Here is a 27,195-nt window from a genome sequence, read left to right as displayed (position 1 = left end):
CTAACAATTATAACATCAGCGCAAAGATGGAGTTAGCACAGCAAAGACGAAGACGACCCCGTTCATCACAGCTGGCATTTGGCTCACAACAACTCTGGGGTGAGTTTCTCAAAAGGGAAGTTGTTGGCCTGTTAGCAACTTCGGTAGTTGCCAATGGGAAAATGCATTGAAAGCAACGAAGTAGCTAATGTAGTAAGCAACTTTGGTACCCAATCTTTCTGTTTACAAAAGAAATTAAACAACACGCTCGCACTTTTTTGTTACGAAACATATTTATTGGTCTTTGCAAGCTCCAGGGTTTGACATTTGTTTACTACTTTGCTCGTCAGTAGGCCTATAATGACTACACTTTTTGTTTTTGAGGAAAAGAGAAGATAACGATGCAGAGATCTGTCACAGAGGAAAGTTTGAATTGTTAGAGCACGTGTCAGTATATTATTCTAAAACGCATTTGGCTAGCCGTGTCTGGACGTGGCGCAAATGCAGGCTATGTTGATGGGTTCGAATTCCAGAGAGAAGGTCGCGCATCGTGGGTTCTTGCGGAGCACCGGCATCTTCAGGGTGATGGGGATGCTCTCCAGGCTGGAGGAACTGTCCATCCCTCGGCACGAGTGGCTGGAAAGACACTCTGCCTCGTAGATGAACTGGGGCACCCTGTCTCTGTCGAATTTCTCACTGAAATGACATTGCAAACCATCTGATTTATAATCAAGTCAAGTCAAGTCAAGTCAAGTTTATTGTCAATTTCTTTACATGCACTGGTCATACAAAGAATTTGAAATTGCGTTTCTTGCTCTCCCATGCAGACATAGACTAATCTAGGTAAGGACATAGACAGTATAGACATAGACAGTACTCATACATGGACATAGACAGTATGGACGTAGACATTGCTCATACAGACATTTAAAGTGCAAGGACTAATGATAATAAGGACAATAATAAACAGAGTTGTCCATCATCACCATCATCCTCATAGCCATCATCATCATCAATCATCCTTGTCATTGCCGTCGGCGTCATCACAACCACCACCATCACCACCATCACCACCTTCCTTCTCCTCATCCATGAATATTTGCATCTTTATTGCTAGTTAGTTGTTTTGTTACAGTCAGCTTGAGTGCATCACTTCACAAAAAAACCCAGTCATTTCTGACACCAGCTGCATTTTCCCCCCTGGTACTACTTACACATAGCTCCAGGCAGCTACGCTGCGCTCGTTGATTCTGTTGGGGAGGTTGATGAGCTGTGTGTGGTACTCCTCCAGGCTGTTGGTGCAGAAGGTCTCGTCAACGCAGCGGTCTGCAAACGGGTTAGCCAGACATGGGCTCAGCAGCAGAAGCACAAGGCTGGAGAGTCCCAGGAACTGAAGGAAGTAATAAAGAGAACGACATGATGCACTCCATGAGGCCAGAACAAGCAGAGGAACTGAAGAAATAGTGGAATGATTATTAGATATGAAAATGGAAGATTCAAAGGACTGGATGAGGAATATTACCGTGGAATATTCGATATGATGATGGGAAAAGACCAGGGACAGATGGAGGAATAAGATTAGATAGATAGATAGATAGATAGATAGATAGATAGATAGATAGATGCATATGATGGATGGATACGAGGATGATGTTGGGAGACCTGTCGTGGAGAACACAATGTTAAATTGCCATTGAACTCGACTTGTTTGTTAATGTGACCATTGAGGACTACAATCGTAGCCTGGTCCTGACATCCCATAATACTCGGGCTTCAAAATCTGTCCTTACAAGTCGCTCAATTTCTTTTCTTTTCTTTGCTTTTATGTCTGCCAACTTACTCTAGCTCAGCGACAATAAAATGGAGCTTGTGGTGGTGACCGCCTCATTAGACCTGTTCAAAAAAAACTTTTTTTGTAATTTTGAAGCCAATTGCTGTGATTCCCATTCTCCAAGGTGTGAAATGGACAGATATAAAATTATTTTGATTTTGGACCATGGGAAGACCTGCCTCAAGAGCCATAAAGTTTCAATGTTTATTTTAATCAAAAACGCCTGACATTTGGCCCCATTTTGCCTAATAACTTCACAGCCATTTGTCATAGAGCATTGTGGGTGGTGTCACCTGAAAGCTGACAAAATTTCCTTTCAGGTGATACCCAATATGTCAGTATCATGCACAGTTATAGCTGACTTTAAAGCAGAAATGTGTTAAATTTAGGCAAATTTTGGTGGTTTCAGCTCAAACAATACTCAATTGGACCCCAGAAAGGTTTATTAATTCACCAAAGTATAGTGCCAAATTGAAGTCTGAAAGAAAATATATTTCCTAACATTTCATATATTGCAAGTGACACATCCTGAACTGTCAGAACACAATATATAAAGTCGTGATCTCTTGCTTACTCTTCCTGTGCTGTCGGAACACAATATTGGCCTAATGGATCCTGATTTTGTTGGTTTGCCCACAAATAAATTATCAGTCTATAATTTTAATAGTAGGTGTGTTCTAACATGGAAACATAGAATGTCAAAAAGCAAAGTAAAAAGTAACTTTAAAAAATATGTATTGATTTCTATTACATTGAGGGAGAAAGGCATGTGATCCCCTGGTAACCATTAAGACTTCTGGTTCCACAGACCAGTTGGGCACTTCCAAACAACTCATCATCTGAAATTCTCCCACGAGAAGGTACAGGACAAAAGGGTCAGACACTATGAAAATAAAGTTCAATGTCTGCACACTTTGTATACTTAGCACACTTATTATACATGATAATGAAGTTTAAGGTGTGTGTGTGTGTGTGTGTGTGTGTGTGTGTGTGTGTGTGTGTGTGTGTGTGTGTGTGTGTGTGTGTGTGTGTGTGTGTGTGTGTGTGTGTGTGTTCTGCTGATCTTCTCTTGAGTTCATCTGTCTTATTATCTGGTAAAAATAGCTGTTTTGCCATGGCTTCTATCCTGTTGCTTGCCAGATAGTGGCAGCTGAAACAGTCCATGACTACAATGGCCGAGATCCATTCATCCATGGTTTATTGACAATGCAACACACACACACACACAGACACACAGACACACACACACACACACACACACACACACACACACACACACACACACACACACACACACACACACACACACACACCTTTGGGACATAAGAAAAGACATAACACATAAGACAACAGCATACATTTACTGTTACCAGAATGGCAATGACCAAGTCGTAATGTATCACTATAGGCTCTGTGTAATGTAATAGTAGTGTAATACTATGGTAGTCTTTGGTAAGTAGTAAGGTAATAGTATGGTATGTCTTTTCAACAACTATTACAGCATTCCACTGTGGAAGTGTGGGCATTATGAGGCTACAATAGTCTGGTTTTATGTTTTATGCTTAGTATAAGCCTGATATTTTGACTGTGTTTTGATTGCACCCTAAGACTGAGGTAGATCAGCAGTCGTTTTTATATTTCTTAAGGACACAGCTGTTGGTGCTGTTTACCTAAACACTCTGACTTGTTTTTGTCCATTCCACCCATGTTCAGGTCCACAAGCTAACATCACCTTTTTACAGCTTCTGGCTCTTTAACATGTTTGGAGAGTTTTGTGTCTGATTCGTTCACCATTTCTATCAACGGGAGACTTTTTAAGTCAGCTGACTATTTTCAGGTGTCTTGACGTAATAGAAATAAATTCCTAAAATATATTCTTTTAAGCTACTTTCTGGATTTGCTTTTTGATATTCTATCTTTCCATGTTAGAATACACCTAATATTAAAATTACAGACTGATACTTTATTGGTGGGCAAACCAACAAAATCAGGATCCATTAGGCCAATATTGTGTTCCGACAGCACAGGAAGAGTAAGCAAGAGATCACGACTTTATATATTGTGTTCTGACAGTTCAGGATGTGTCACTGGCAATATATGAAATGTTAGGAAATATATTTTCTTTCAGACTTCAATTTGGCACTATACTTTGGTGAATTAATAAACCTTTCTGGGGTCCAATTGAGTATTGTTTGAGCTGAAACCACCAAAATTTGCCTAAATTTAACACATTTCTTCTTTAAAGTCAGCTATAACTGTGCATGATACTGACATATTGGGTATCACCTGAAAGGAAATTTTGTCAGCTTTCAGGTGACACCACCCACAATGCTCTATGACAAATGGCTGTGAAGTTATTAGGCAAAATGGGGCCAAATGTCAGGCGTTTTTGATTAAAATAAACATTGAAACTTTATGGCTCTTGAGGCAGGTCTTCCCATGGTCCAAAATCAAAATAATTTTATATCTGTCCATTTCACACCTTGGAGAATGGGAATCACAGCAATTGGCTTCAAAATTACAAAAAAAGTTTTTTTTGAACAGGTCTACTGCCTCATCACTGGGTTTGGTTATTTCATTGACCTTCTCCTGGATGTGCATATGGATGGCTGTACCATCAGGCCACCCTCAGAATAAAAACTCAGGATAAAACTGAGGCATCATCCTTGATTCCACCCTCTCATGAAAAGCATCCCAAAATCTGCCCTCTTTTCCCACCTCAAAGCGAAGACTGCGACTTTCACTCTATGATTGTGATTGAAACTCTTGTTTATGCATTCACCACTTCCTGTTCGGCCTACTACAGTGGAGTACTGTGAAGTCTGCCCAAATAAGTCATTAGGCTCATGTTCAGTCTACTGTATGACAGCATGGCTACAGGCTGCAGTATGTTCAAAACTCTGCTGCCAGGGTCCTAACACACACAAAGCGGTGGCAATGCTTCACTCCCACACCCAAACAGCTTTACTGGCTCCCAGTGAAGGCTGGTATCTCATACAAAATTCTGACCTACAAATCACTCCACTCTCTCTTGCTCCCTAGTACCTCTCTGAACTCCTCCAACCCTACTCCCAGTCTAGGTCCCTGAGGTGCTCTGGCAAGGACCAGCTCGTCATCCTCCGCACTAGGCTATGGCCCATTAGTGACCGTGGAGTTTTCTGTGTTGCTGCCCCTACCCGCTGGAACAGTCTAACTCTTCACTTGTGCCAAGCCCAAACACTGGTTTCCTTAAAAAAATGCCTGATATCCCTCAACAAATAGACAAAGTTCCACACACTTCTGTTTTGTCATCCGGTGCATCGATAGCAAACAGACAGGACGTCTTAACTGGACAGAAGACACCGGAGCACCATGGAAACATTAGTCCCCATGTTGTGCACTTAATTAAAAGAAGAATAGAAATGCACCTGTGCTGCTCTGGGGTGAATTTCTCAAAACCAAAGTTGCTTACTACATTAGCTACTTTGTTGTTTTCAATGCATTTTCCCATTGGCAACTACCGAAGTTGCTAATAGGCTAACAACTTCTCTTTTGAGAAACTCACCCCTGGTGTCTTGTCTCCACCTGAATCTCTTTCCTTCACTGAGATGTTCATTTTCAGTGGTCTCTCTCTAATAGCCAATTGTTTTCATATACCTGCCTTAACCTTAATCAGTCTTTCATTCCCTATTATCAATAACATCAAATAAAGTGATACCTGCCATAGCCATAATCAGTCTTTCATTCCCTGTTTTAAAATAAAACAAAGTAAAGTGAAGGTACAGACCTGAAGCTGTGGCATCTTGTGGAGTCTGGTTGTGGGTGAGGATGCTGGTAGGGCAAGGGGAAGCGAGAGAGAGCTTGGCTGGTAGACCGAATGTAGGGAATGATCAATTCTGCACAGCCAATTTATCTACTGAGGTCCGACTGACCAGGTAATGTCCAAGTACGTCATACGACGACCCCCCCCCCCAACCCTGTCCCCCATGGTCATTCATAACGACCACTTGTGTTTAGCATTTGGCCTTGAGTTGGGTGGCAAACAGGGCATTAGTAGACAACTGCAGTGCAGAGAGGCATTAGCTGGATGGGTAAAAAAAAATGAATGGTTTAAAAACGAGCTCATTTGGATGGTTGAATTCAGGGAACTCATACTTGCTGCAGTGCCTGTCATTGTCATGGTAAAATCATGCGAGTCATTTTGAGGCCAGAGCCGTCCATCCGTCCATCCATCGTTCCATTCCCATCAAACTTAGTAAGGCAGGGTGATGGGGTGACCGGAGGAGGTCACGCTGAAAACGTGATCAAGAGTGAAGATCACGTGTAATGCAGGAATGGCGTAGACATTTAAGGATCATTTAAGATTCAACATGGACTGTGAATGTTATTTTTGTAGATGTCTTAACATCACATCACACACTGTGTACATGGACACTTTTCTCCAAAGAGACTTGCAGGTAGTTTTTAATACTGTCTCTGCAGCAATGCGTGTGAGGCTAGATGCCTTGCTCAAGGGGTACTTCATCTATGGCTGAGGGTGTAATAGGCAACCCCACAGTGTTTCTTCTGGCATGGGATTCGCATCTGCGTCCAAAGCTCCCAAAATCAGCTCTCACAATACGACCACTGGCTGCTGCATAAAAGTTCTCAATATCTAACCTCCCATGCTCTCCTTTTGCATGTGGCCTCGTTTTGCAAGGCAATATGTCAATGATGTTAGATTAAGTTTTATTCAATGTCTTGCAAAAGCACCATTTCAAAGTTAATTTTCTTATTTGGAATCAGGATGTTGAATGGGGAAAAGTCCCCCAAGACTTATGGTGCTTGTTGTCTTCCCGGAGGCGGGCGCCAACATATCACACGGCCACAGCCAAAAGTAGAGGACAGGAGTGTAGATATTAGAGTTGGAGCCAATGCGCACTGTCTGTGAAGAAGCGTCTCCTGGGAAGTATTCCAAGAACCTGGCAGAGAAGTAAACCAGGTTAAGTTAACCTTGAGAGGTAGTGGTAAATCATCTAATAGAAGCGTCTGGAGCTCTCATTTCCTCAACTAAATGACACCTGCCGGCTATCTATTAGCAGGTTTATGGATTCCTATGGATTATTTTAGCCAGCCTGATTGATTAACCATGTTCTTGGAATGCTCCTGGTCATGATGGTGACAAATTGTGAACAAGTGGACCTCTAATTATTTTCCTTCTCTTTCTCTCTTTTGTTTTTGTTTTTTTGGTTTTTAACAAACCTTCTAATTGTCTGGTTTCAATGTGGCGAGTGTGAAGAGGATTTCAAGCAGTATGGTAAAAAATATGATAAAACCTCCTACCCCACCTGAAATCCCTAACACGTCTCCATATTCTTTTCTTTTTCTGTTCTTTTTTTCCAGGCAGCTGTTCGTCGCGGAAGGGCCTGAACGGAGCATGCTCAGTGCACGAGTATGTCGGCAGCTTCATGGGCCAATCGGCTCGCTTCAAGATGACGTCTGTCTGCGGACACGTCATGAGCCTCGACTTCATAGGTACACACACACACACACACACACACACACACACACACACACACACACACACACACACACACACACAGAAACTGTAGCCAAGGCTTTGACTGATACAGATGCACCGAAGCGTTTACTTTACACAGTAAGTAAGTATAGGACCCACTCAGACACAAACAGACACCTGTCCCCACACTTGAGTCCAGGCGTCAGCCTTGGGCGCCAGGTAGCCCTCCAGGAGCTTCTGAGGTGCACACCAAGGATGTTAATAAATATGGGCAACAAGGAGACATAAGTCACATTTAATGTCTTATCTTTATTTAAATATGAGAATTTCTTTATAACCTACAAGTAAATTATCATTCAATGATAATGTTATTTGAGAACAGTGTTATGATATTGGTAGAGAAGTTTGAACAAATAAGTAGTCCTCAGCCCGGGTAGCCCTTGGTAGCCCTCAGACCCAGAAAGGTTGGGAACCCCTAGCCAGGCCACGCCCTCCTTCAGCGTTGCTTCCAGTCAGTCCAGGAGCAATACAAATATCATTTCTGAGCTCCAGAAAATTCAGGAAGCAAACACCCAGCAGCAAACCAAGGGAGGTTGGTCAACTATGCCGTTTGGGAAAGGTTCATTGTTATGCTCTTGGTCAGACCAAGTCTCGAAGAGATTTGAAAGTCGATGATAATCAGGCTAGGGAACCTCTACTACTTCCCACACAGTATGAGCTCCTAATCTTAATTCCCTCCCCCCCATAGGGAAGTATAATAACTGGGACAAGGTGGACCCTGGAGAGCTGTTCAGCAAAGCCCCTACGGAGAAGAAGGAGGCCAACCCCAAACTCAACATGGTCAAGTTCCTACAGGTGAGCTTGTGGAGGCATAGGTCACATCCCAGGTACAGGAGGTCAAGAGTCTTGCTGTGTATTTGATAGGGCTGTAACGATACACTCGACTCACAATTCGGTTCATATCACGATATTTGACCCACATTTCGATACACCCCCTGATTAAAAAATAAATAAAATGACCACACGCACATAATGTGCATATGATGATCGCGGTTGAATCTGTGTGTGGGTTGTTGTGTGTGTGATGCTCTCTCAATATGTCTTGCCTTACTAATACTACTACCACACACACACATACACACACTGCTCACAAACTCACAAACAGTCCACCCCCATTCGTAAGATACCAAAATGCATTGACACCACACACTTTAAAAGCACCAAGACAAGAGATCCAGGTAAACACACACACACACACACACACACACACACACACACACACACACACACACACACACACACACACACACACACACACACACACACACACACACACACACACACACGAGTGTCTTCTGCTGGATTCATCTAATTTCTGAAAAGTTTCCCAACTGACCACCTCTCCTCAAATATCAGCTTGACAGGTTTTAACCAACGTTTACACCACTGTATTTTTTTTTCTTGTGGTTGTTGACACAAACAGGTGGAAGCCAAAGGCTGTGATATTGTTGTGCTGTGGCTCGACTGTGACAAAGAAGGAGAAAATATCTGCTTTGAGGTAAGAGGATTTTAGGAATTGTGCAGGAAACAGTCATTACTATTCTTGGTGCCATTTTACAGTTAAAGGGACACTGTGTGAGATTTTTAGTTGTTTATTTCCAGAATTCATGCTGCCCACTCACTAATGTTACCTTTTTCATGAATACTTACCACCAGCATCAAATTCTAAGTTTTCATTATGACTGGAAAAATTGCACTTTTCATACATGAAAAGGGGGATCTTCTCCATGGTCCGCCATTTTGAATTTCCAAAAATAGCCATTTTTAGCTGCAAAAAATGACTGTACTTGGACCATACTAGAAAATATTTGTTTAATACTTAGTAAACTTTCATGTAAAGATCAAATTTGGCAATAGGCAGCCCAATTTCAATAAGCAGCGTAGTTGCAGTACCTTTTTTGACCATTTCCTGCACAGTGTCCCTTTAATAAAAAGAGTGTGTGTGTGTGTGTTTGTGTGTGCGTATGTGTGCATATGTGTATGCGCTTGCCTACATATTTCCAAGGTATTGGATGCCATCAAGCCGGTCATGAACAAGAGCTATGGCAATGAGCGCTCCGTGTACCGGGCCAAGTTCAGCTCCATCACGGACGTGGACATCTGCAACGCCATGAACAAGCTGGGGGAGCCCAACCACAACGAGGCCCTCTCTGTGGACGCACGACAGGAGCTGGACCTGCGCATCGGCTGCGCCTTCACACGGTACGCACACTGGCCAATGGTAGTGTAGATATACATGGGTTCTCAGTGTTTATCAACACGATGTTATGAGAAGGGGCAAGACACTGGCAGCCAACCACGTGAGCTAATTTTTTGACCGACAGCGGTTTCCAACAATCAGAGGTTGAGCTATGCGCAGCTAGGTTCGCGCTGTCGGGTTATAAACAAAATTTAGAACCCATGTATACTGTATGCACACTGACCAATGGTAGAGTATAGGAAGTTTTCTTCTAGTTTGAAGAAGGCCAGGCGGCCGAAACGTCACTTCACCAATAAAACATGGAGCAGAGTGTGCGGCATTCTTTTTATTTGCTTTAACATTTGTATGCTCAGGAAGCCAGCACCTCAAGAAAGACTTTATTGGTGTGCGATACCTCTTTTTTTCTGGAGTATAGGAACACACAGTCATCATCAGTAGAGGAGAGATGCACACAATGGCCACGTTTGCATGATGTATTTCATTCCGAATTAGAGAAGAGATGCACACATTCGCAATCGGTAGAGTAGTAAAGTAGAGATTTCATTAATCCCACAATATCAACCAAGAAACCAACGGGCCCTGCCGTGGCCAACCGGTAGGGTACTCGTCTGCCATACGGCCGACCCGGGTTAGATTCCCGGCCCGGGTCCTTTGCCGACCCTTCCCCATCTCTCTCCTCATTCGCTTCCTGTCAACCTCTCAAACTGTCCTATCATCAATAAAGTTGTAAAAGACCAAAAAAAATCTAAAAAAACAAACAAACCAAGAAACCAACCAAGGAAAGGACCAAGATCACATTTTGTTGACATAACACTAACAACAACAAAATCAATGGAGTAGTATAGAGGTACTTAATGATGTCTGAAAGAATCAGATTTATTAAGTCGACTAAACTTGTCGTTGAGTTTACGTTCAGCATTTGTACATGCCGTCAACAAGCAACTGCATCCTGCCATTGATGAAACTTAATCCCGGCCATATAAATCTTTATCTAATTTTTTATCCCAGCTATAATCCCGGCTATATAAATCTTGATCTAACTCACTTAGTTCTGTATGTTTTCTTAACATCATAGCTCTCTTGTGACAGTTTGACTACATAAATTGTGATTATTCTGTGCTATGATATGATGTTTTTTTTTTTCTTAACCTCTTCTACATCTTTCAACTCAATGTAGTTTTCAGACCAAGTACTTCCAAGGCAAATACGGGAACCTGGATTCATCGCTCATCTCGTTCGGGCCCTGTCAGACCCCCACTCTGGGCTTCTGTGTGGAGAGACACGACAAGATCCAGTCCTTTAAACCCGAGATGTACTGGGTCATTCAAGCCAAGGTACAGTACAGCGGACATGCTGTGCGTTATTATTGTTTCATGCCTTCATATGCCTGGGGGATAATATACTAAGATGCTGGTTCAGTAGAAAAAAAGAGGTTAAGTTGATCTTGTGGTAGAGGTAAATCATCTAATAGAAGAGACTGGAGAGACCTCATTTTCTTAACTAAATGATGCCTGCAGGTATATCTATCAGTAGGTTTACCACTTCCTTTAGGTTAATTAAGCCCCTGGTATTACTTAACCATGTTCTTAGTATACACACCCCTGTAATCCACGCGACGCCATGTCTGTCGGTGGTTGGTTGGTAGTGATGTCAACAATAATCGATTCGGCGATGCAATGCAATGCGGGGTATGGACAATTAAATTCAATGCGGCAAGTTTCATAATCGATGCAGCAATTTTTTAAAGTTTCAATTACTTCCGTGGATATTTTTAGGAGTAAATGAATTAATAGATTAAATAAAAGCACTTCAAAGCATTGAAAACGGCAAGACTGATACAGAAAACAGCCAATAAAATGTTGCTCAGTATCTGACTACTTGTATTGCCTCATCATGACTGATGAAACATTTGCTTTGCTTTCAGTAGAAATGTAATGCATTGCAATGCATTGTAGAATTGAATCGAATCGAATCGAATCGCTACCTCCCGAATCGTAATCGAATCGAATCGTGAGGCCAGTGCCAATGCACACCACTACCCCCCTATAATCCACACGACACCACGTCGGTTGGTTGGTCAGTCAGTCGACAGTCCGTCTATCCATCGGAAACCGTCTGTGGATTTTGGGGGGTTTCCCACATGCCGTTCCAAGCTCTGTGGACCTTCATCTTTGATGTGGACTGAATTGTTTTAAAAACATGTCCTGTTTTGCTATCAGCCATTTTTGACATTGCTTTGTCATTTATGTTTGATACTGTTTTATGTAGTTTAGGTAACACTTTAGTATTGTACATGACCAAGACATTTGCGAATACATGCCTAACAAATGTTTGATTTTGCTTTGTACATGCCTTACAAGTTGCTTATACAGGCATTAATATTGTTGCATATATATTGGTGCTAATAGATGTAACGCTAAAGTAAAGTGTTACCTTAGTGGATGTATTCATACACGTGTCGTGCTAGAGGACAGCAACTGTGACATTCTGCTGTTATTTTACAGCCGTTGCAAATATTGAGAGACCACTTCAAAATGTTCAGTTTTTCAGATTTTGTGATGGATAGGTATGGGTTTGAGTAAAACAAACATTGTCATTTCATTCTATAAACTACAGACAACATTTCCTCCGATTTTCGAAAGAAAATATTTTAATTTATTTTAGATCATTTATTTGCTGAAAATCTCAAAATGGTCAAAATAACACATAAGATGCAATGTTTCCAAATCTCAAAAAGGCAACAAAACAAGATTATTAACTTTAAGACAACATAATAGTAATGTATTAACTTAGGAAGAATTCAGAAGTCAATATTTGGTGGAATAAGCCCGATTTGTACTCACAGCTTTCATGCGTTTTGGTATGCATTCCATTACTCCCTCACACTGTTCTTGGATGACTTTATTCTAGGCCTGGTGCAAGAATTGAAGTTGCTGAGCTTGGGTTGATGGCTTGGGACCTTCCAGCTTCCTCTTGATCACATTCCAGAGGTTTTCAAGGGGGTTCGGGCCTGTAGTTTGGGCTGACCATGTCAGGGTATTGATCTGGTGGTCCTCCATCCACACCTTTGTTGGCAAGCTGAGTGACTGGAACATTGTCCTTCTCTAAAAAACCTGTCCTCAGGGTTCAGGGGCGTTGTCAGAACAGAAGGAATTATGTTTTGGCCCAAGGTAACTTTGTATGTGACTTGAGAGCCGCATCATGAATTTGACCGATTTCAGCCTTGCTGAGGCACCCTCAGATAATCACCTATTCTCTGCCAAATTTCACAGCAGATGCAAGTTACTGTGGTTCATAGACCTCTCCAGGTCTCTAACTAACCATTAGATGACCAGGTGTTGGATTAGATGTGAAATTTGGCCAAGGATTGGAGATGATCATTTTGAGATTTTCTGCAAATAAATGATCTAAATGCAAATATTTTCTTTTGAAATTCGGAGGAGATGTTGTTGGTAGGTTATAGAATGAAATGACAATGTTTGACAATGTTCTCAAACCCATACCTATCCATAACAAAATCAGAAAAACTGAAAATTTCAAAGTGGTCTCTCAATTTTTGCCGCGGCTGTATATGCATAATTGTGTCTTCTCCCATAGCTACTGCATGTAACTGGTTGAAGTAATTTAGCTAACTAATTGATCTCGTGAGTCAGCAGCCTATAAAGTGTCTTGTGTCTGCTTCTGCTGGACAGGTGTTTAAAGGAAAGGACAGCCCTCTGACGCTGGATTGGGACCGGGTCCGAGTGTTTGATAGGGAGGTCGGACAGATGTTTGTCAACATGGCCAAGACGGCCAGAGAAGCCAAGGTACAGTAGACGCTTTGGTAACTTTTCGATTTATGTGTTTTACAATGCATCCATTGAAAGAGGATGAAGATGATTATGATGATGACTATGATGGTGACCATTATAATTATTGTTGTTGATGATTGTGTTGTTCTTGTGGATGATGCTGTTACATGTATTTGTATTTGTTGTTTAAATGTGTCCATTTTTGTCAGGTGGAGTCAGTGAGTAAGAAGGAGAAGGCTAAACAGCGCCCCCTGGCCCTCAACACAGTTGAGATGCTGAGAGTGGCCAGCTCTGCACTGGGTATGCACCACACTACACCACCACACCGCACCACACCACACCACACTACACCAACATACCACACTACACCACCACACCGCACCACACCACACCACCACACTGCACCACACTATACCACCACACCGCACTACACCACCACAGCACACCACACTACACCACCACAGCACACCACACTACACCACCACAGCACACCACATTACACTACACTACACCACACCACACTACACCACACCACACCACACTACACCACCACAACACACCACACTACACCACCACAGCCCACCACACTACACCACCACAGCACACCACATTACTCTACACCACACCACACTACACCACACCACACCACACTACACCACCACACTGCACTACATCACCACACTACACCACCACAGCACACCACATTACTCTACACTACACCACACCACACCACACCACACCACACTACACAACACCACCACACCATTTTTCCATCTGATCTGTCCTGGCTGTGAATAGGGGTCTTCTTGACTGACTGACTAGAGATCAATATGTGATATGTTTTTAATAACAATGTAATAATGTTTTTCTCTCTCCTGGCTGTGAATAGGGATGGGTCCACAGCACACTATGCAGATTGCAGAGAGGCTGTATACGCAGGGCTACATCAGCTACCCCCGTACGGAGACCACGCACTACCCCGAGAACTTTGACCTGAAGGGCACGCTGAGGCAACAGGCCAACTGCTCCTTCTGGGCAGACTCGGTAAGAGGCCTCCCCTCCCCGAGTTAAAGATTAGGAGGTTGCAAGTTCAAATCCCACTCTGACATAGACTGCTTTTCAGATTTTACTGTATTATATACAGCAGGGCTATTCAAATGGCGGCCCTGGGGCCAGATGCGGCCCTTGGATGGCAAGGTTCCGGCCTCGCATAAGTTCAGAACAAAATGATAACAAATATGTGTGCTATTTGTGGCTGTGCATCATTTGTGATCACTAATCTCCTACTATGCATTTACTGTACATGACAGTGAAATCTTATCTAAAACAGTGTCACAAATAGACCATCCTAAATAGAGAAGCTAATATCTGTTCTGTCTGGAAAGCTATCCGCTTGTTTTGCACCCTAACCTCAGACACCATGCTGCCCGCAGCTGTACAGATTCTATGTCTGCCCTTGAAAAACTGGCCCTCGGTGACTTTTAATTGAATACCCCTGATATACATTGTTCCTTAGCTTTCCTAAAACTGCTAAGCTCTGGCACAACAGGCAAGCCTACTTTTAGCATTTTCTGCGAGAATGCAATGTAGTTAATTCACCACCTTCACCTTCGTGGAGGGTTGCGGTGTGTTTTGTAATTGCACTGTTAACAACCTTGTCTTCAAGCAGAGGCACAGTGACTTTTACTTCTTGCCAAATATCCCTAACGGTTTCAACCCTGTATACACCCTGTGACATGTGAAGATCTTTCATCTAATGTCTTATTGGTTTCTTAGGTGAAAGCGTTGCTGTCGGAGGGAATTAATCGGCCCAGGAAAGGAGCAGATGCCGGAGACCACCCTCCCATCACCCCCATGAGGTCTGCAAGCGAGGGAGAACTGGGTAAGGGGTCAAACATACCAAAGCCGAACAGAACGGACGCGAGACGAACGCTGTCTTTCTGCTTAGTTTCGGCCGGTGTGTTTTTCTCTGCCTTTCACGCTGACAGCGTCGGTGTGCGCGGCCAGTCCTGTTCAAACCCCCCCCCACAGCCAAGTTTTGCCATTCAGAAATACTTTACCATTCAGAAATACAGAAATACTTTGCCATTCAGAAATACAGAAATACTTTGCCATTCATTTGAATGAGACAACGCCGGTGGCCGGTATGAAAAATACGCACGAGTTCTATCGAGTTCCAAATGTGCGCGAAGCGGAGCCTGCTCCCGCGCCGCTGATGCCCGACTAACGCCGGTTGGTGTGTAAGGACAGATATGTTTCAATGTATTTTCACAGACGCCGCTAAAAATCGCGGCTGTTCCACGACGCTTTACCGCCCTATTGTGTAAGACCCCTAAGACATGGTTACGCAAGGGGTAATGGCCGACGAGGTGACCGGTTCCACAAAGTTAATGGTGAGGTGGAGGCTTACCGGGCGAATACAATGGCCGCGACGAGATCAAGACAGAGATCATCGCTAGGCTGTGTAGCAAGAGCGATTGAAGCGGCCGAGTATGTCCTTTAAAAGCAGAATGCAAGCATTCCAACATTCCCATTGGCTGTGGTGGCTGTCGCCGAACCGTGTCATAGCTAAATTGCATAACATTGTCAGGAGTTCAACTACAAACTAAGTCGCTCTAATCGCGCAAATCGCTTCTTGTGGCCCGAATCGCTTTTGTTGCGTGACTCAATACAAAATCACTTACTTCCGTCACTGGACTCGCTCATGTCACGGTTGGTCGATTTGCGCCTTCAGAACTCCGACGTGCGCAGCAAGGAAAGCCTGGTCTTAAATGGGCTGACGTGTTGGTACGACCAAATTGCATTCATGTTGTTTTTTTTAGATGTGCTATGGAACCTTGTTTTTTTATGGCTGAATTTTCTTTACCACTTTAAATATGAATACATACGTCTGATGTACCAGTTTATTGCTCATGTGTAAATGCAGGAAGCGATGGCTGGCGTCTATACGAGTACATCACACGCCACTTCATCGCCACCATCAGCCATGACTGTAAGTACCTCCAGACCACCATCACCTTCACCATCGGCACCGAGGGCTTCTCCTGCAGCGGCAAGACCCTCATCTCAGCCGGTAAGTCCAATTAGCTCTATCTATCTATCTATCTATCTATCTATCTATCTATCTATCTATCTATCTATCTATCTATCTATCTATCTATCTATCTATCTATCTATCTATCTATCAGGCTTGTACGAAATTCCGAATCGAATGAATTTCAATTCAAAATAATGCCATAATACGAACACTAGGTGGTGTTATTACCTTGAATTTCTTTGAATTTAATCTACACCACCCATTGAAAGTACATAGAACACCACCACCTAGTGTTTGTATTATGGCATTACTTTGAATTGAAATTCTTTCAGTTTGGAATTTCGTACAAGCCTGCTATCTATCTATCTATCTATCTATCTATCTATCTATCTATCTATCTATCTATCTATCTATCTATCTATCTATCTACAAAGCGGATTCCAAAAAAGTTGGGACACTTTGTATTTTGTGTATAAAATCAAAATGCTTGCATTTTCAAAACATCTAATATGTTAAAAAGGTAGAGCATTATGTACAGACAACATATCGGTTGTTAAAGTCGAGCAGAATTATTGTTTTGTGGTAATTATGTGATCATTTAAAATTTGACCCATGCAACAAATCTCAAAAAAGTTGGGACAGGGCCACAACATGTTGTAATAGTTGGATAATTCTAAAAATTACACAAGGAAGAATATTTTGAAAGGAACTATATTGACTGCCAACATGAATGCACAAATAAGATACCATCACAGAGGGGCTGTGGCCCTCAGAAGCGATGATATAGAGGGACTAATTACTTATCTATTACACAGAAAGATTGAATTATCAAAATTGCAGGCATATAAGGCCTATTTCCGCAATATAGAGTTCTGTGTAATCATTGCGCGGGTTATGAGATCATGACATACTTGTGGTAAATAAGCAAACTATGGCACTCCAACAATGACAGCTCTCTTTAAAATGACCATAAACACAACACTTGATTAATGCACATGATGCAGACATTAAACAGTGTTGCGTGCGGAAAAGCTCATTCTATGGACCTAGTAGACATGTGAAACTGTCCTCTGATTACAGAATGGAAAATATTTAATCCTTTTTGAAAATTATGGAGTCATGCACCCTCCAAGTTATATAGAAAATGAATACTTCAGCTTGATTTAGTGGTCAGTCTGAAAGACAGCATATATGATGGTAAGGGGGTGCAGAGGTGACTTGGTTAGGGTCCTCTCATTCATGTAGAGCATTAAAATGAATGTTGAATGATACATACAGACTTTAAACAGCAAACATAGCTACCAAGGCATTATATTTTGGAGCACCGCCTTTAGATATTGCCCCATAATGGTGGCAAATTTCAATCTCTACTATGTTCCAACAGTGTGGTTCCATCATAGGAGTAAACAGGTCACAAAATTGTTTTCTTGCAGTCAGGATATGCCACATATTAAGCATAACAAAAAGGTAAACAAGTTGAAGAACACACCTATCAGTTGAGCTGCTGAAATCATGTCTCGCATATCAAATTATCTAATTTTTGAATAAAATTATGCCATCAGTCAAAGTATTTAACTGTTCAGTCTCATCCCTTGTGTTGTGTTTAGTCTTTTCCAATATAAAAAGCATTTTATTGGCCCTGTCCCAACTTTTTTGGGATTTGTTGCTAGGGTGACATTTTAAATGATCACATAATTACCTCAAAACAATAATTCTGCTCGACTTTAACAACTGATATGTTGTCTGTACATAATGCTCTACCTTATTAACATATTAGATGTTTTGAAAATGCCAGCATTTTTATTTTATTCACAAAATACAAAGTGTCCCAACTTTTTTGGAATCCGCTTTGTATCTATCTATCTATCTATCTATCTATCTATCTATCTATCTATCTATCTATCTATCTATCTATCTATCCCTATTCATTGTATTCATCAGTTTTTCTGCCAGTTTACCAATCAGCCTGCCTGTGGTTGATCTATCGTTGTCCCTTTGTTTGAACTTCGAGCAGGCTTATTCTGCAATTGACGTTTCTGTATGTGTGTACCCAGGCTTCACAGATATCATGATGTTTTTGTATGTGTGTACCCAGGCTTCACAGATATCATGATGTTTCTGTATGTTTGTCCTCAGGCTTCACAGACGTCATGCCGTGGCAGGGTATTCCCCTGGAGGAGGCCATGCCAGCGTGTGAGCGGGGCGACGTCTTCACCGTAGACGAGATCAAACTCCTGGAGAAGCAGACCAGCCCCCCAGACTACCTGACGGAGGCCGATCTCATCACTCTCATGGAGAAACACGCCATCGGTGAGGGAATAGATTCAGGGCATACCTGTCAACCATCCCTAATTTCCCGGGAAACTCCCTAATTTTGACTCATTTCCAGATTTCTTCCCGATTTGACATTTTTCCCGGAAAATATAATATTTTCACATTATCAAAAAACACTGTCGGTCCAGTAATTATACCCACGGCCCTGTCCGACGAGCCACACCCCCTCTTGAAGAGAGAGACAGAGGGTCTTGCTTATCAAGCTACCTGCCAGAAGATTGTATGCCAGATGCCACCAAGAATTGAAGTTCCTTGAAAATACGAGCTGTCTGTCACCCTCGAGCTCCGTAGTTTTCTAGCGCTTGTGCGCCCACTCTTTTCCTCAGAAACCGTGTCAGTTCATGCAACGCATAAAACAGACTCGGAACAGCGAATCATGCGATTAACCTAACCACGACCTGTAGGCTACCAGTACGAAGTTTTGCAACAGACAACTTATGCGACAAAACAATAAGAAGAAACTCATTGCGCTCATTTCATTGTTTTGTTTTAATTACATTGTTTTTCCACGCTGTGAAACGTGTTCTCAGGGATTTTAGACAGGACTGTCTTTGCACGCGCGCTGTTGTGAAAAGCAGATAGAACGCACCGTCCGATCCGTCTCTGTCATCCTGTTGACTGTCAGAATTTGGCCTTTAGAAAATTTCCCGGATTTTGGCTTAAAATATGGGAATTTTCCCGGATTTTGGGAGCTCAAAGTTGACAGGTATGATTCTGGGGTATAGTGGGCGTGGTACGCAAAGGTATGCAGTCCACCCACTTCTACTGAGGTGGGATTTAAAAAAACATTCTGTGCATGTTTGAATACAAAAAGGATAGAATAAGCACACTGCAGTATTGCAGGTGATGTACCAAACAGATGAAAACGAGAAGAAATGACAGTAGGATAGTAGGGAGTGGGGGTTTGACATAAGTTGCCTAATTAATTGATGACGTCACAAATCACATATCCCCACTACACCACTGGATAGGATTAAGTTAATTTACACTAGTGGGTCCCAAATTGGGGGTAGGGACCCCTCCTTAAGGGGGTTGCAAAGGTACTGCAGAGGAGTCGCAGTTAAGGGACTGTTAGCATAAAACCTTGAACATATACTTTTATAACCTTTCCAATTTCCATACATCGTTAGTAACAATATTCATGTCAGTGTGTTATAAATGTAGGCTATTTACTTTTCCTGTGATTTACATTAAAGTTAAGCAAAACTACGTTTTGGCATTTGGAAAACGGGAAGGAGAGTAGAGTAGAGTACTTTAATTAATCCTGAGGGAAATTAAGGTGCCTGACAGCTTACATAGATACATAGATACAAGACATAAACAAAGACCTAATCATAGGCGTGCACAGATAGACACGTGGTGTTGCTTGGGCAACACCAAGTTGCCTTTAACGGACAAATGTGCCCTTTTGAAAGTTCGTTTTTTATTTTTAATTATTTTATTCCTTAAATGTAGGGTTAACGCTGTAGTCGATGTTCCCATCATCATTTAGACATACTTGTCAATGAAAATCACGTGATATGCCCCCTCATGCCCCCTCCAACAGCACACATCCCTCCCTTTGTCAACGTGAGCGTGCTTGAACTGACAGATTCGGAAGCACGTTGCAATGGCAGCAGTGTGGCGGGCAGCCCCACACACCGTTCTCCCCTCCAGCCAGGTAACAGTCAATAGCCTATTTATGATGTTGAAAGTTGCTTGTGACTTTGGAAGTGATCTAAAGAGAATCCTGACTTATAATGAGACTTTGCAAATTGTGCATTTATCAAATCTACTGCAGAAGATATAGTTATGTCAGCAATTAACATGTGTACAATGATTGCAACAACCATTATATTAGCCTAATGAATCCAGAAGTTGCTCAAACAGTTTCAGGTCTAAAGATGAACAGAATGTTTGGGAAACAGCAAGAGGATTCAGCCGCACCTGAGCGCCCAATCTCTGTGTGACTATCTATGACTTATGATAGGCCCAGCCACTATGGACCTTACACATCTAAGAATCCTGGTCCTATCCTACGTTGACCTTATGACTCTACATTCTCTGTCTATCTCTTCTTCCTCTGCCTTCCTGCTTTTTCTGCCTCTCCTCTATACCTCTCCTTTTAAATCTATCTCTAAAAATGTTTTTTTTTTCCATTTGTTAAGCACTTTGAGTTACATGCCTTGTATGACACAGTGCTATACAAATACAATTATTATTATATTATTATTATTCATGTCGGCATGTTATGGGAAACGTTGGCCTCCTGATGAAATATGCAACGCACCAAATCACATTTGTGACAGACGCATCATGAAACAGAACAGCGGTCAGGGCCAGGGAGAAAAAAAAGGTTGTGCGTCAATTCCAGCAAATCTGCCACTTATAGCCTTCTGTGCAGCAATAAAAGCAGGGTGCACACAGCAATGTCTTATGCAGGGGGGAAACAGGTAGGCTATAGAGGATTGTGCTTTATGACACCTCCAGAAAAGTGTTATTACTTACACGGATAAAATCTCCGACCCAAAGCATCAGTTTTCACTCATAATACCTGTGTAATAGGCTAAATCCTTTTGACAACGTCTTGAAATGAGAGTTGAGCTTTAATATTCGTCTTAACAGTTTGAAAACACACACAAACTAATTAAAATCGGTACTAATGGAGGAAAAATGACCGAGATGCAGTTTTCCATAAGGAATCTGTTACACTGAATCGCTTCCTGATCACTGCGCTGGAGACGCACAGTTAAAGCGACAGTACACTTTTTAGTCCATGCGGTAAATGATGCACTAGGCATGGTAATCTATTCATTTGAACTTTCCTACATAATATTCATCATTTAAAAAAAAATTGAAATGTTAGCTTACTGTGGAATGTTCATTAATATGTGAATTAAAAAAAATCACCGAACCGTGATTGCAGCCACCAGTTCCACATGCCCCGCACCACCACCCCAGGACCTGTCCCCCAAAATGTCTGTGCCAGTGGACCTAATACACATCATTGCACATTGCAGTAAACATAAAACACAAGCTTTTTGCTATACTTAGATTTTGCTTTAACAGGAGTCACAAAAACATTCTTGGGTCCAAAAGGGAGTCGCAGCAGAAAAAGTTTGGGTACCACTGATTTACACCACATACGTTAAAGGCAGTGTATTGCGAGCATTCACCTTGTCTTGTGTAGAAAGGTAGTTTACTTGGACAGGTACTGTTCAGTGTCAGAATCAACCACAGTTAAGACATTATCTACAAGTAATACTGTTTCTACTTCACACTTGTGAAGGTACCGATGCCAGCATTGCGGTCTATTAGCCAATCACAGAGCTACACCTAATACTGTGTCTACTGTACTGTTGTGAAGGTACCGAGTCGCCAGCATCCCGGTCTAATACTGTGTCTACTCTACTGTTGTGAAGGTACCGATGCCAGCATCCCGGTCCACATCAACAACGTGTGCCAGAGGAACTATGTGACCGTGGAGAGCGGGCGCCGACTGAAGCCCACCAACCTGGGCATCGTGCTGGTCCACGGCTACTACAAGATCGGTGAGACTTCCCCATGCTCTGTTCCTGACGCCTCTCCTTGTCTCACTGCAAGGATTCTACTCAGCTACAGTATATTTGAACAGGCACTGTTTGCGGCCACTGAACAGGAAGTATTTCATCCGCTCTTGCAGTTGGGCAGTCAAGGGCAAGATGAGCAGTCATGGCTAAGCGGTTAGGGCATCAGACTTGTAGCCCAAAGGTTGCCGGTTCGACTCCCAACCCGTCAGGCTGGTGGGGGTAGAGATTAACCAGTGCCCTCTCCCCCATCCTCCTCCATGACTGAGGTACCCTGAGCATGGTACCATCCTGCCACACTGCTCCCTTGGGGCGCCATTGGGGGCTGCCCCCTTGCACGAGTGAGGCATAAATGCAATTTCGTGGTGTGCAGTGCGCACTGTTCGCTTGTGTGCTGCGGTGTGCTGTGTCACAATGACAATCGGAGTTGGAGTTTCCAAGGTGGGCTTTCACTTCACTATATTTGAACAGGCACTGTTCCTGCTGCCACTTAACAGGAAATGTAGGATGTCATCCGCTCTTGCAGTTTTTGGTGATATTCAGTCTGAATATATAAAAAGTACAGTAAGCAATTGAGGGTATTACACTACAGTGCTGGTTTCGACTTGTGCCTTCTTGTTGTCCCTCCGTGTGTGTGTGCAGAGGACGTTATCTGACTGTGACTTCTGTTATATGTGTGTTTTTGTGTGTGTGTGTGCGTGTGTGTGTGTGTGTGTGTGTGTGTGTGTGTGTGTGTGTGTGTGTGTGTGTGTGTGTGTGTGTGTGTGTGTGTCTGGCATACCAGATGCGGAGCTGGTTCTGCCAACCATCCGCAGTGCTGTGGAGAAGCAGCTGAACCTGATCGCGCTGGGCAAGGCCAACTTCCAACAGGTGCTGCAGCACACACTCGACATCTTCAAGAGGAAGTTCCACTACTTTGTAGACTCCATCTCAGGTGTGTGTGTGTGTGTGTGTGTGTGTGTGTGTGTGTGTGTGTGTGTGTTTGTGGATAATGGAGCAGAGTACAGAATTTCATTCATCCTGAAGAATATCCAAAAGTAAGTTCCACCACTTAGTAGGTTTCATCTCAGGTGTGGGGAGAGAGAGACGGGGAAGGATCGGCAAATGACCCGAGCCGGAATCGAACCCGGGTTGCGAGCGCAGTAACCCAGTGCCCTACCGTTAGGCCACGGCAGGACCGATGGTATTTCATTTGAATAAAATTTTGAATTGTATTCTGTTTTTCCTCCTAGGCATGGATGAGCTAATGGAGTTGTCGTTCTCGCCGATAGCTGAGACGGGGAAGCCCCTCTCTCGCTGCGGGAAGTGCCTTCGATTTATGAAGTACATCCAGGTAAGAGTTCGGCAAACTGTTGAATCACTTTGATCTGCATATGGTACAGGGCTCCCACAGTCATGGAAATCCTGGAAAAGACATGAAGTTTTTGTAAATCCAGGCAGAGAAAAAGTCATCGAATTTTGTGAAATTCAACGAAGGTTTAGGAGAAGTCACGGAAGTTTAAAGTAGTTTGAGCCAAACTACAGTCTTATCATTAGGCTGTTAAGATTATTTTCAGAGTTGTGCTCCTGCATGTTACAATAAATACATTGACAGTATTTTTGAATGGTCAAAAACTATAATATCATGCTGTGGGCTGAGTGGAAAGGGTTAGCATTTCATATGTAGTCCTAAAAGTATGCACAACTCTACACACATACAGTCATGCAAAGTCATGGAAAGTGCACTTTAGGTCATGGAAATAGTCACGGAAAAGTACCCCGATGATATGACCTCTCTGCTATTGAAATCCAGTTATTATTGTTGGTGGCATTGAGTTTTGGGTGGTCTGAATGGCATATATTCCATTCTTCTCATTGGCCCAGTCTTCATTGACGTCTGTGAGGCAGCCATCAAAGCGTGGTGGGTACACACGTGACTTCTGGTCAGTGCTGCCACCACGCTGTCTGCTCTCTGACCCACCCAGTCACTCGCCTGCTCACCACCCTCACATGTTAGACCCCCTCTCTCTGCATATTAAAAACACATGCTGCCTTTTTTGTGTGATAGAGGTGGCGGAGGGGGTGGGGTGGGCTTGCTGGTTTGTCATTAAATGGACTGGAGGATGGATCCCCCACCCTCCCATTTTCCCTCATCTGAATAATTTGCTGTGGTTGAGTCGTTGCTTGTTTTTCATTGGGGTGTATGATGGCAAGTTTGTGTGAGCAGGCAGCTGAGTCGCGAAGTTCGCGTCTCCTCACCTGCCCTCCTTCAGGGGAATTGGGGTGAGGGCCAAGTCACCAGGGTGTCAGAATTTGGAGATTTTTTTTTTTTAAACAATTCTGTGTCTTGCATAGGAAAGTAAGAAATGTAATTTCAATTCTTTGTATGACTAGTGCATGTAGAGGAATTGACGATAAAGCCGGCTCGACTTGACTTGACTTGGATATAGGAGTTTGAAACGGTGCTGCCTATTGCCAAATTCTATCTTTCCACCAAAGTACAGTAAGTGTTACAACTAAAAATGCCTATTTCTGGAAATTCAAAATGCCGGACGTGGAGAAGCGCCACCTTGTCATGTATGAAAAAAAAAAACAATTTTCACAGACATAATCGTCTTGTATGTCTTGTCTGTATGTCTTGTATTGTCTGTATTGTCCATATCATCCGGAATTAAAGGGGAACTATTGGAAACGAGATGCCACATCTCAAGAGGAACTCCCCATGTTTAAATAAAAAAAGAAAGAATACTCAGAATTTGATGTTGGCAGTAAGTATTTGTGAAAAAGTTAACATTTGTAGAGGGCAGCATGAATTCTGGAAAGAAACTGCTAAAAATATTACAAATTGCACCTTAAATATCATGTAATAATGTCACTGGAGCTGGGTCCATAGGGCCCAAAATGTGCTGCTACGCCTCTGCCCTCCTGACTGGCGTGTTCCCTCAGGAGACCACGACACGAGGTCCTCACATCACATGTGGCCTTCATCGGCCAGCGGCACTTTTGACCGGAATCAAAATGAATAGGGACTCGGAGAGAGATGTTCCCATTAGAGTGGCCCTACAACAAAAGGAGAGACGAGTTCATATGCAATTGTCATTTTAAAAAGTCATGAATTAATCATGAATGATCAACCCCCACCCCCCTCAACCTCTCAAATCCACGTCAGCGACCTCTGTCATTGCCTGCCTCCCCAACCCCCTCAAGGTCTTGCACCACACTGAACCAAAATGTTCCATTCAGAAAGTTTGTACTGACATATAAAAATATAATATAATCAAATACAGAGATAAGATATTGCTGCTTTACAAGACCGTGACACATGCTTATATGACATGTGACACATGCTTTTTGTGTTTAACAAGTACATTTATTCATTCAAGGCATTACATACATGGTTCATTCATTCATTCATTCATTCATTCATTCATTCATTCATTGACCACTTCTCTCGTTCGCTTCCGCTACCCTCCTTTTCTGTCTCTTTCTCTCCTTTCTGTCTTTCTGTCTGTCTTTCTTTCTTCCTTTCTGTCTGTCTGTCTGTCTGTCTGTCTGTCTGTCTCTCGCTCTCCCCCCATCTCTCTCTCTCTCTCTCTCTCTCTCTCTCTCTCTCTCTCTCTCTCTCTCTCTCTCTCTCTCACTCCCTCCCCCTCTCCCCACAGGCCAAGCCTAGCCGCCTGCACTGCTCCCACTGTGACGACACGTACAGCCTGCCCCAGAACGGCGCCATAAAGCTCTATAAGGAGCTGCGTTGCCCCCTGGACGACTTCGAGCTGGTGCTCTGGACCTCCGGCTCCAAGGGCAAGAGCTACCCAGTCTGCCCCTACTGCTTCGGGAACGCTCCCTTCAGGGACATGAAGAAAGGTGAAGTCAGGCTAATGTACATACTAGATGCTGTATGCACATACTGTATATTATATTACACTACAGTAGTCTACTTTGTTGTAAATGAGGTACACCATCTGCCCCTACTGTTTTGGGAAGAAGAAATGCAGCATGGGTCTAATACATGAATGACAAAATAATAAAAAAAGATGTGTGCCCCAGATTTTTTTTGGTCATTTTTAGTATCGCTACTTTTGGTGAGCAGCCAGTCGCACCAAGCAATACACGGCTCAAAGTTAAGGCACATACGCCAAACTTTTTGGTTTCCCTTCACTCTAATACGTGAATGCCAGTGTTTCCCGTAGAAGATTTTTTTAGTCAAGGTGGGTGAGGGTTTGGCCAGTATCAGAGACGTGGGACTATTGTCATTGTGCATTTTTGCATGAAGTACGATGCAAAACCACATTGTACACATTTGTTAGTAAATCAACTTCATTCATGCAAGAAATTCATGCATTCATATTACAAAATCTTCATATCTTATGGGGACCTAGTCAAGGTGGTAGGTGTTTATTGTCATGATAGCTGCTTTATAACTGGTAAGATGCTAATATAGGGAAAACCCTGAAGTTATGGTTCCATTGTGTGTGTGTGTGTGTGTGTGTGTGTGTGTGTGTGTGTGTGTGTGTGTGTGTGTGTGTGTGTGTGTGTGTGTGTGTGTGTGTGTGTGTGTCTGTCTACAGGTATGGCCTGCAACGAGTGCACCCACCCCACGTGCCAGCACTCCCTCAACCAGCTGGGCATCGGCCAGTGCGTGGAGTGCGAGAGTGGCGTCCTCGTTTTTGACCCCACCTCTGGCCCCAAGTGGCGCATGGCCTGCAACAAGTGCAACGTGGTGGTGCACTTCTTCGAGCACGCCCACAAAGTACAGGTGAGCAGCTGTGGCTGAAAAGGGGTTGGATCTCGTTTCTGGTGGAATGATGAATAACGGTGGTCTCCAACCTCCTCCTCCTCCTTGCCCTTCCTGGAACATACCTGCCAAGTGCAGGGCTGCATTCCAATATGCAGACTCCCATCCTCCCTTGCTCACTTGCCTGCTTGTGACCTCATGATGATGTCACTGACGACAGAAAAT

General features: G+C 43.0%; 1 protein-coding gene across 1 annotated transcript in view; it reads left to right on the top strand.

Moving 5' to 3' along the window:
- The window catches only part of top3b (DNA topoisomerase III beta), a 29,024-nt gene that overhangs the window by 539 nt on the left and 1,290 nt on the right, over nt 1-27,195 (top strand). Inside the window, exons 2-17 of the mRNA XM_063195077.1 lie at nt 7,172-7,303; nt 8,038-8,144; nt 8,773-8,847; nt 9,355-9,551; nt 10,727-10,883; nt 13,242-13,355; nt 13,550-13,640; nt 14,230-14,384; nt 15,117-15,222; nt 16,267-16,413; nt 18,514-18,687; nt 22,113-22,241; nt 23,041-23,190; nt 23,489-23,589; nt 25,898-26,099; nt 26,804-26,991. Coding sequence (XP_063051147.1) covers nt 7,172-7,303; nt 8,038-8,144; nt 8,773-8,847; nt 9,355-9,551; nt 10,727-10,883; nt 13,242-13,355; nt 13,550-13,640; nt 14,230-14,384; nt 15,117-15,222; nt 16,267-16,413; nt 18,514-18,687; nt 22,113-22,241; nt 23,041-23,190; nt 23,489-23,589; nt 25,898-26,099; nt 26,804-26,991 — 2,225 coding nt within the window. The remainder of the gene's footprint in view (nt 1-7,171; nt 7,304-8,037; nt 8,145-8,772; nt 8,848-9,354; nt 9,552-10,726; nt 10,884-13,241; nt 13,356-13,549; nt 13,641-14,229; nt 14,385-15,116; nt 15,223-16,266; nt 16,414-18,513; nt 18,688-22,112; nt 22,242-23,040; nt 23,191-23,488; nt 23,590-25,897; nt 26,100-26,803; nt 26,992-27,195) is intronic.

Source organism: Engraulis encrasicolus, chromosome 3 (genome assembly GCF_034702125.1).
Source record: "Engraulis encrasicolus isolate BLACKSEA-1 chromosome 3, IST_EnEncr_1.0, whole genome shotgun sequence".
Lineage (NCBI taxonomy): Eukaryota > Metazoa > Chordata > Actinopteri > Clupeiformes > Engraulidae > Engraulis > Engraulis encrasicolus.
The sequence above is the reverse complement of the archived record's forward strand: the minus strand, read 5'-3'. Positions and strand labels throughout refer to the sequence as shown.